Source organism: Gymnodraco acuticeps, unplaced genomic scaffold, assembly GCF_902827175.1.
Source record: "Gymnodraco acuticeps unplaced genomic scaffold, fGymAcu1.1, whole genome shotgun sequence".
Classification (NCBI taxonomy): domain Eukaryota; kingdom Metazoa; phylum Chordata; class Actinopteri; order Perciformes; family Bathydraconidae; genus Gymnodraco; species Gymnodraco acuticeps.
The window spans coordinates 16,209-27,500 of NW_022991539.1; the positions used below are offsets into that span (position 1 = coordinate 16,209).

The window sequence follows — 11,292 nt, forward strand, 5'->3', positions numbered from 1 at the left end:
CCACCCCCAGGTTCAAAGAGTTCTCATGAACCTTTGTGGGAAAAGTACTGCGGTGTGAATGCGCCTAATGGTATACTAAAATCCATGTGAAAAAAATTGCTTCTCACTGTTCTCAGGTCAAATATTTATATGTGATTAAAAATGCGATTAATTTCGATTAATTAATTACAAAGCCTCTAATTAATTAGATTAATTTTTTTAATCGAGTCCCGGCCCTAGTTTTAATATGTTTTTATTTGAATTATTTATTAATATTTTTATTTATTCTTGACTATCCACTATATTGTTTTACACATGCCTCGATGCATGAGTGAATTAAGTGCATTTTTCCAGGTTAAACGTCTTTAAAAATAGCAAGAAAATCTTCACATTGTATTATAAACATTCTCAGCCATGAAACCATAATTAACTGCATATATGTTGTTTTTAGTCCTCCTACATTTAGATTGGAAAGTTATTGAAAAGTCCTTGAATCGGATGCTTTGGACACCGTGTGACGACCTGAAAGGCACTTTGGATCTCAGGTGTTTTTATCCGAGTCAGTATATGGATGGAAATACAGGTGACATTCATGTCATCAGAAATGGAGGCTGTTGTGTCAATAAGTTTCTCTGGACCTGTATCAGGACCAGGTTCAGGTTTAATGAGCAGTTTGATTTACTGCTGCTGGTCTGTTTGGTATTATTGTTCTGTCAGTTTATTGTCACTTCCATTCTGCTCTTTAGTCGCTGATAACACTTTGTACTTTTACTCAAGTACTACTTTAAATGAAGGACTTGCAACCAGGTATTTGTATGCAGTATTTCTTAAGATAAAGCACCAGGTACTTCTTCCACCTCTGTGTGAGATTCACTAAGAAGTCCCCATGCCTGCATTGCTCAATATGTAGTCAATCTGTTAGCTTATTTTATAATATAGTATTTTATAACATTAGTACAATATAATCAGAATCAGAAATCCTTTTTTTGTCCCGTAACGGGGGAATGCACGCGACTAAAACATCAGATAGAGTGAGGGTTGTGGGAGTGAGTTCCAGAGGGAGGGGGCAGCGACGGAGAAGGCTCTGTCCCCCCAGGTCCGGTGATTGGTGCGGGTGGGGATGGATAGGAGGTTGGCTTCTGATGAGCGGAGGCAGCGGGAAGGGGTGTGGTGGTGCAGCAGGTCTGTGAGGTAGGGGGGGGGGGGTGCTGGTTGTTGACTGTATGCACACATTAATAACAACAATAAGTAAGACACGAAACAGCAGATATGTACAGCATGGTAATACATGTGAAACTGCAGGAGGGTATATTGCAGAAAGTATTATATTTACAGACAGTTATTGCACATCAGGGGAATTCTAGTCTAGCCATATGGAGTACTTTTACTTCTGCTAGACATTTTGCATTTTTCCTGAAATAACACATTACATTGAGGATTTTTACTTGTGCTATAGTATTTAAAACGTTTACCCCTCGCCTTAAATGAATGACTTTTATTTGCAACAAGGTATTTTTATGTACTTTTACTTGATCTGAGTACTTCTTCCACCTCTGTTACTTTATGCTTTTACTCCTTTACATTTCCCAGGGCCAATATTGCACTCCACTGAATTTATATAACTCTAATTGATTTTAAATATATATGATGCAGTACTCTACTACTTATCTACACCACTCCATATCGATAAACTACATCAGGGGGGTCTAAACTGCGGCTCGTTGTCCATTTGTAAATGGCCCTCAGTCGATTCAAAAAGTATAATGGCGGTATGTCCCACACATGAAACTTATGCTGTTCTTAAATATATACGTAAACATATATCACACAGTAGTATTCATGTGTTAATGAGCCCAGTCAATTAAAGTGGAAACACTTTCTGACAAATCTTAGTTCAATCAGGAGAGACGGTTTTGATAAGAATACACATTTATTGGCAGGAATACACAAATGAATGTAATGGAGTTTTGGCGATTAGGCCCCGTTGTGCAGGAGTATCATTCAGGAGGGGAGAACCGATCCGATGAAACCCCTCGGGGTCTAGACCCTGGTGGTGGTAAACGGATAGTTGGGGTCGGTCTGAAGGGGAGGGGCTTAGCTTGACCCTGGTGGTGGTGAATGGATGGTTGGGTTCGTTCTGAAGAGGCGGGGCTTAGCTTGACCCTGGTGGTGGTGAATGGATAGTTGGGGTCGGTCTGAAGGGGAGTGGCTTAGCTTGACCCTGGTGAATGGATAGTTGGGTTCGGTCTGAAGAGGAGGGGCTTAGCTTGACCCTGGTGGTGGTGAATGGATAGTTGGGGTCGGTCTGAAGGGGAGGAGCTTAGCTTGACCCTGGTGGTGGTGAATGGATAGTTGGGGTCGGTCTGAAGGGGAGTGGCTTAGCTTGACCCTGGTGAATGGATAGTTGGGTTCGGTCTGAAGGGGAGGGGCTTAGCTTGACCCTGGTGGTGGTGAATGGATAGTTGGGGTCGGTCTGAAGGGGAGGGGCTTAGCTTGACCCTGGTGGTGGTGAATGGATAGTTGGGGTCGGTCTGAAGGGGAGTGGCTTAGCTTGACCCTGGTGGTGGTGAATGGATGGTTGGGTTTGGTCTGAAGGGGAGGAGCTTGACCCTGGTGGTGGTGAATGGATAGTTGGGTTTGGTCTGAAGGGGAGGGGCTTAGCTTGACCCTGGTGGTGGTGAATGGATGGTTGGGTTTGGTCTGAAGGGGAGGGGCTTAGCTTGACCCTGGTGGTGGTGGTGAATGGATGGTTGGGTTTGGTCTGAAGGGGAGGGGCTTAGCTTGACCCTGGTGGTGGTGAATGGATAGTTGGGGTCGGTCTGAAGGGGAGTGGCTTAGCTTGACCCTGGTGAATGGATAGTTGGGTTCGGTCTGAAGGGGAGGGGCTTAGCTTGACCCTGGTGGTGGTGAATGGATAGTTGGGGTCGGTCTGAAGGGGAGTGGCTTAGCTTGACCCTGGTGAATGGATAGTTGGGTTCGGTCTGAAGGGTAGGGGCTTAGCTTGACCCTGGTGGTGGTGAATGGATAGTTGGGTTTGGTCTGAAGGGGAGGGGCTTAGCTTGACCCTGGTGGTGGTGAATGGATAGTTGGGTTTGGTCTGAAGGGGAGTGGCTTAGCTTGACCCTGGTGAATGGATAGTTGGGTTCGGTCTGAAGGGGAGGGGCTTAGCTTGACCCTGGTGGTGGTGAATGGATAGTTGGGGTCGGTCTGAAGGGGAGTGGCTTAGCTTGACCCTGGTGAATGGATAGTTGGGTTCGGTCTGAAGGGGAGGGGCTTAGCTTGACCCTGGTGGTGGTGAATGGATAGTTGGGGTCGGTCTGAAGGGGAGGGGCTTAGCTTGACCCTGGTGGTGGTGAATGGATAGTTGGGGTCGGTCTGAAGGGGAGGGGCTTAGCTTGACCCTGGTGGTGGTGAATGGATAGTTGGGGTCGGTCTGAAGGGGAGGGGCTTAGCTTGACCCTGGTGGTGGTGAATGGATAGTTGGGGTCGGTCTGAAGGGTAGTGGCTTAGATTGACCCTGGTGGTGGTGAATGGATGGTTGGGTTTGGTCTGAAGGGGAGGGGCTTAGCTTGACCCTGGTGGTGGTGAATGGATAGTTGGGGTCGGTCTGAAGGGGAGGGGCTTAGCTTGACCCTGGTGGTGGTGAATGGATAGTTGGGGTCGGTCTGAAGGGGAGTGGCTTAGCTTGACCCTGGTGGTGGTGAATGGATGGTTGGGTTTGGTCTGAAGGGGAGGGGCTTAGCTTGACCCTGGTGGTGGTGAATGGATAGTTGGGGTCGGTCTGAAGGGGAGGGGCTTAGCTTGACCCTGGTGGTGGTGAATGGATAGTTGGGGTGGGTCTGAAGGGGAGTGGCTTAGCTTGACCCTGGTGGTGGTGAATGGTTGGGATTGGTCTGAAGGGGAGTGGCTTAGCTTGATCCTGGTGGTGGTGAATGGTTGGGATCGGTTTGAAGGGGAGGGGCTTAGCTTGACCCTGGTGGTGGTGAGTGGATGGTTGGGTTCGGTCTGAAGGGGAGGGGCTTAGCTTGACCCTGGATTCAGAGGGACAGGAGGTGAAAAGGGGGGAGGAGGGTTGCGTCGAGTCACCTGAAATGACAGCTGTCAGAGGGGAGAGCAGATTTAAAAGGTTAACGGAGTGCTATGATAGGCTTGTGAGAATAGAGCGAAGTGATTGGTTAAGCTGGGGAGTGACGCCCCTGATCACTTATTGAGAGGAGAGAGAGTAATAACACAGACCTAGTAAAGGAATGAGGAAAGACGGTCTTCCTGGTTGAACTTGCGCTGAGCTTCATTTGGTTCAAAAAAAGCCCAATAACTTATTTCCATAACAAGCTTGAAATAGACCCTCCATATTTCCTCTCATTATAATCAATCTGAGGATTCTGTTTTACGGAAGGAGCTTTAAACAACATACATGAAACCATCTGGAGAGCTGAGATGTTTCTTAGAGCATATTCAAGAATAATTGACCTACATTTGATTGATTCTGCAGACTTACATCTGAACTTATGAGGCAACATACCTCACCTCTGGCCTTCAGTGGAAAGCTCACCCCTGAACTACAACATTAAAACACTCTGACATGTATTGTAAGTGATAACACTGATTTATATAGTGTTATAAAACTGTAGTACCGACTACTTTCAGTGCACCTTTGCTGATAATACTTAACTTGGCTTAAATAACACATAGAAATCAGGTTTTTTTACTTGTAATGAAGTATTTTAAGACCATAGTTTTACTGAAGGAGTACTTCTTCCATATCATTTCATATTTCAGAGGCAAATCTTGCACTCTACTACATCTAATGAACCCTATTAACATATAAAATACATGATATTATGACGTTCTCTACTACTAATATACCTCATAATGATAAGTGTAGAAAAAAACATATCTAGTACTTTGTGCTGATAATACTTTTATATATACTTGTATATTTGTAACATTGAGTTCAGTATTTTTACACCATAGTATCCCTACTGTTACTGAATGAGTACGTCTTCCATATCTTATACTTTTTGTTTTTTACATTTCAGAGGCAAGTACTGCACTGCATCTAATGAACCCTATTAACATATACAATACATGAAGTACTCTACTACTAATATACCTAATGTTTTAATGACACTTTTAAAATACTCTTTCATGTATTTGTTGTTAGTTCTAAAAACAGTAGTACTTAATATTCTATAACAATGATACAAACTGTAAAAATAGCCGTATCTGGTACTTTAGCTTAAGTCACATAGAAATCAGGATGTTTACTCATAAAAGAGTATTTTTACACCACAGTATTGCTATTTTTAGTGAATCTGAGTACCTCTTTCACTTCTGTGGGATTCACTAAGAACCTGTATTTACATAAAACCTGTAAAAACTGGTTAAAAAACTACATTTACCTTCCTCCTCCTCTTCCTCCTCTTCCTCCTCCTCTCTGTGGCTAGGTGTGTCTTCTCACACACACACACACATGCAGTAATGCTCTGCTGTCATAGCATCATGTGACCTTGCAGTAGCCAATCCCTGACCTGCTTGCTCGGTCAACCAAACATCTGCCTGTGCTGCGTCAGCCAATCAGAGCGTCAGCCAATCAGAGCGTCCGCTGATGCGTCAGCAGGAGCTTTTCTGCTTTGTGTGTTTTCTCCTCTGCCTGCGTGAGAGGAAATGTGGCTTTTCCTGCGAGGGGAGGGTCTGGATTAAAACTGAGTCTTCAGAGAAACGCTCAGCTGGTGAAGGAGAGACGAGCGAGGCAGCTGCTATTCCACAGAAAACAGGTTCACTTCAACAACAACTAGAGAGGGAAATCCAGCTGGGGAGAGAGGGCCTGATGGGGGAGGTTTAACGCAGCATGTCCTTTGGAACGAGGCACAGAGTGAGTAAACACACACACACGTCACTGCAGCAGGGGAAGTTTAGACGGCTGCAGTGCAGTGGGACAGCTTTCCAAAGTGGGTCACACCGCTGGAAAGACAAACAGGGGGAGGGGGGGGGGGGTGTTTATGTGTGAGACTTAGCAAGCTGCTCTTAAATATTCTCACACACAGAGGTGTGTGTGTGTGTGTGTGTGTGTGTGTGTGTGTGTGTGTGTGTGTGTGTGTGTGTGTGTGTGTGTGTGTGTGTGTGTGTGTGTGTGTGTGTGTGTGTGTGTGTGTGTGTGTGTGTGTGTGTGTGTGTGTGTGTGTGTGTGTGTGTGTGTGTGTGTGTGTGTGTGTGTGTGTGTGTGTGGGTGTGTGTGTGTGTGTGTGTGTGGTGTGTGTGTGTGTGTGTGTGTGTGTGTGTGTGTGTGTGTGTGTGTGTGTGTGTGTGTGTGTGTGTGTGTGTGTGGAATGAGGGGGAGTGGAGGTCTGGGAATATTTCAGGAACATTGAAGACAGACCCTATGACTCTGAATAACTGCTTCCAAACTTATCTGCTTTGTCTGGAAACACACACACACACACACACACACCGCCCTTCATTATGTGTGTTGGCTAAACATGAGATATTGGTCAGTATGTGATGATGGAGGCTCCGTCTTATGATTGGTTTGTTTTTCAGACTCATTTTTCCGCTCTAATTGACTTTATGGTTGCGTGTCGGTCTGCTGTATTATTGATTTGAATTTACTGCTTAAAATGATTTTAATTATAAGATTTGATTGACTTAATTCATCCCAAATAGCTTTGTTACAGCAGCAGGTTTACAAGACAGAGCATGTGATTTAAAGATATCATAAAATATAATAAGAAATAACATTTCAAAAAGTAAATGCATATCATCAGTAGACTTAAAATATAAGGTAGAATAATCTAATCTAACAATGTGTGTACAAAAGATAAACTACGATTTAATAAATACATCAACTTCAGAGGTGGGAAGTAATTCAGAACATTTACTCAAGTACTGTTCTGAAGTACAATTTAGAGGTACTTGTACTTTACTTATCTTCCATTTTATGCTATAATTTTGATGAGAATACTTTTCTACTTTAACTTGAGGAACATTTTGAATGCAGGACTTTTACTGTAACAGAGTATTCCTACACTCTGGTACTTCTACTTTTACTCAAGTACAGGATCTGAGTACTTCTACTTTTACTAAAGTACAAGATCTGAGTACTTCTACTTTACTCAAGTACAAGATCTGAGTACTTCTACTTTTACTCAAGTACAAGACATGAGTACTTCTACTTTTACTCAAGTACAAGATCTGAGTACTTCTACTTTACTCAAGTACAAGATCAGAGTACTTCTACTTTTACTAAAGTACTAGATCTGAGTACTTCTACTTTTACTCAAGTACAAGATCTGAGTACTTCTACTTTTACTCCAGTACAAGATCTGAGTACTTCTACTTTTACTCAAGTACAAGATCTGAGTACTTCTACTTTTATTCAAGTACAAGATCTGAGTACTTCTACTTTTACTCAAGTACAAGACCTGAGTACTTCTACTTTTACTCAAGTACAAGATCTGAGTACTTCTACTTTTACTCAAGTACAAGATCTGAGTACTTCTACTTTTACTCAAGTACAAGATCTGAGTACTTCTACCTTTACTCAAGTACAAGATCTGAGTACTTCTACTTTTACTCAAGTACAGGATCTGAGTACTTCTACTTTTACTCAAGTACAAGATCTGAGTACTTCTACTTTTACTCAAGTACAAGATCAGAGTACTTCTACTTTTACTCAGGCACAAGATCAGAGTACTTCTACTTTTACTCAAGTACAAGATCAGAGTACTTTTACTTTTACTCAAGTACAAGATCTGAGTACTTCTACTTTTACTCAAGTACAAGATCAGAGTACTTCAACTTTACTCAAGTACAAGACCTGTGTACTTCTACTTTTACTCAAGTACAAGATCTGAGTACTTCTACTTTTACTCAAGTACCAGATCTGAGTACTTCTACTCAAGTACACTAGTAAGTACAAATATATAAGAATTCAAATCTATGTCCAAAATGAAATATAATATAAACATAGGATACTTGAAATATACATTTTACAGATGCAAGTTGAATTTAAATAAAAATATAAATGCATTAATGACGAGTTTAACAATATCTACACATTTGTCAGGGAAAGTAAAAATACAGAGTCGATCTGGTTTAAAGAGAATAGATTAAAACAAGGCAAATGAATTAAAACATAATAAAATAAATATCCACAGAAAAAAACAACTATCCAGAATACAACAGAATATTAAATACATAAAGAAATAAAAAATATATATGTGGGCATAGGACACACATTATACTAGTGTATACAATATATATATATATATACTTTTTAATTTAAATGCAATAAGGTATAGTTTGAGTACCATATCTACAAATTGTTCAGGGTAATGGAAGTTCAAAAAAAATCTGGTTAAAAAGATTATCTCCAGAAAAAAAGGCGGCTGTTTTTTTTGTATTTAGTTAACCTGGAGTTATTAATCAGTGCAGTGTGAGTAAACACCAGAGCAAACACACACACACACACGCACGCACGCACGCACGCACGCACACACACACACACACACACACACACACACACACACACACACACACACAGCAAGGAAAGGAAAGGCAAGTTTATTTATATAGCACTTTTCAACACAAGGCAATTCAAAGTGCTTTACAAAAAACGAAAGACATTCAGAAAAAGGCATTTAAAATCAGTCATTAAAAAGAAAAGCTAATAAATTAAACATTAAAAGAAAAAAGTACATGGATAAAAGTTACAGTGCAGTCTAAGATATGAATAGTTCAATTAAAAGCAGCGACAAAAAGAAAAGTCTTCTTGCTGGATTTAAAAGTAGTCAGAGTTGCAGCGGACCTGCAGGTTTCTGGGAGTTTGTTCCAGATATTTGGAGCATAATAACTGAACGCTGCTTCTCCATGTTTAGTTCTGACTCTGGGGACAGAAAGCTGACCAGTCCCTGAAGACCTGAGAGATCTGGATGGTTCATCATTTAGCAGGAGGTCAGAAATGTATTTTGGGCCTAAACCATTCAGTGCTTTATAAACCAGCAGCAGTATTTAGAAATCTATTCTTTGACACACAGGAAGCCAGTGTAAAGACTTCAGAACAGGAGTGATCCACTTTCTTAGTGTCAGTGAGGACTCGAGCAGCGGCGTTCTGAATCAGCTGCAGCTTCCTAATAGATGTTTTAGTGAGACCTGTGAAGACACCATTGCAGTAGTCCAGTCTACTGAAGATAAAAGCATGGACAAGTTTTTCCAAATCCTGCTGTGACATTAGTCTTTTAATCCTAGATATATTCTTTAGGTGATAGTAGGCTGATTTAGTAACAGTTTTAATGTGACTGTTGAAACTCAGGTCAGAGTCCATGACTACACCTAGATTTCTGGCTCTATCTGTTGTTTTGAACATTGCAGACTGAAGCTCAGCGCTAACTTTTATTCGTTCTACACACACTCACACTATCTCTCACTCTGATAAAAACAAGCCTTGGTCAGGTTAGTTTTGAGGGTTTCTGCTCAGGCTCTGCAGAGGACAGCTTTGTTTCCCGGGCAGTGAAAGCACCTCTGGTCCGTTTAGAGGAAGTGATCTGCAGACTGCTGAGACTTCGCTCTCTGTAAAGTTTCACACGTTCAGACTTCAGCTGGTTTCAGGGTGCAGCTCTCAGATGTGAATGGCTTTCCTTCACTTTCCTATGAGGACACACACACACCCCGGACTCAGGAGGGAGCGGCGCAGAGCAGCAGCCAGCATGGTTTGAGATTTAATAACACAACTACTCTCAGTATTTACTGACGTGTATATCTTTGAATATAGTAGCGGGTACAAGAAGTACTCGGATATTCCACTAAATCTGCAGTATTACGCAGAGGTGTAAAGTGTCTAAGTAGATTTACTCAAGTACTGTTCTTAAATACAACTTTGAGATACTTTTACTTTCCATGTTGTGCTACTGTGTACTTCTACTCCACTACAGTTCAGAGGTAAACTGTGTACTTCTACCCCACTACATGTATTTGATACCTTTAGTTACTTCACAGATGTGGATGAATGATGTGAAATCTAATCAAGTGTTGAATCAGACTTTAGTTCCACCTGGAGTAAATCCACCAGCTACCCTGCAGTATACAAAGTACTTCAAACTAGCTGCACCTTCACCAGCTTTGAGAACACTTTCATGATCAATCATTATAAAACATATCATATATATTATTCTGAAATGGACCAATCTGCACAACGACTACTTTTACTGTCGCTACTTTCACTATATTTTGATGAGAATACTTTTCTACTTTCACTTGAGGAACATTTTGAATGCAGGACTTTCACTGTAACAGAGTATTCCTACACTCTGGTACTTTTACTCAAGTACAATATCTGAGTACTTCTACTTTTACTCAAGTGCAAGATCTGAGTACTTCTACTTTTACTCAAGTACAAGATCTGAGTACTTCTACTTTTACTCAAGAACAAGATCTGAGTACTTCTACTTTTATTCAAGTACAAGATCTGAGTACTTCTACTTTTACTCAATTACAAGATCTGAGTACTTGAATACTTCTACTTTTACTCAAGAACAAGATCAGAGTACTTCTACTTTTACTGAAGCACAAGATCTGAATACTTCTACTTTTACTCAAGAACAAGATCTGAGTACTTCTACTTTTATTCAAGTGCAAGATCTGAGTACTTCTACTTTTACTCAAGTACAAGATCTGAATACTTCTACTTTCACTCAAGTACAAGATCTGAGTACTTCTACTTTTATTCAAGTACAAGATCTGAGTACTTCTACTTTTATTCAAGTACAAGATCTGAGTACTTCTACTTTTACTCAAGAACAAGACCTGAGTACTTCTACTTTTACTCAAGAACAAGATCAGAGTACTTCTACTTTTACTGAAGCACAAGATCTGAGTACTTCTACTTTTACTCAAGAACAAGATCAGAGTACTTCTACTTTTACTGAAGCACAAGATCTGAGTACTTCTACTTTTACTCAAGAACAAGATCAGAGTACTTCTACTTTTACTGAAGCACAAGATCTGAATACTTCTACTTTTACTCAAGAACAAGATCTGAGTACTTCTACTTTTACTACCAGACCTGAGTACTTCTACTTTTATTCAAGTGCAAGATCTGAGTACTTCTACTTTTACTCAAGTACAAGATCTGAATACTTCTACTTTTACTCAAGAACAAGATCTGAATACTTCTACTTTTACTCAAGAACAAGATCTGAATACTTCTACTTTTACTCAAGAACAAGATCTGAATACTTCTACTTTTACTCAAGAACAAGATCTGAATACTTCTACTTTTACTCAAGAACAAGATCTGAATACTTCTACTTTTACTCA

At 40.9% G+C, this 11,292-nt stretch overlaps 1 protein-coding gene across 1 annotated transcript in view; it reads left to right on the forward strand.

The window, feature by feature from the left end:
* Window positions 1-5,114: 5,114 nt before the first annotated feature.
* The window catches only part of LOC117533472 (oxysterol-binding protein-related protein 9-like), a gene marked incomplete at its 3' end in the record, with an annotated part of 18,792 nt that continues 12,614 nt past the window's right edge, over window positions 5,115-11,292 (forward strand). Inside the window, exon 1 of the mRNA XM_034197245.1 lies at window positions 5,115-5,854. Within this exon, the coding sequence (XP_034053136.1) occupies window positions 5,831-5,854 (24 nt within the window). The remainder of the gene's footprint in view (window positions 5,855-11,292) is intronic.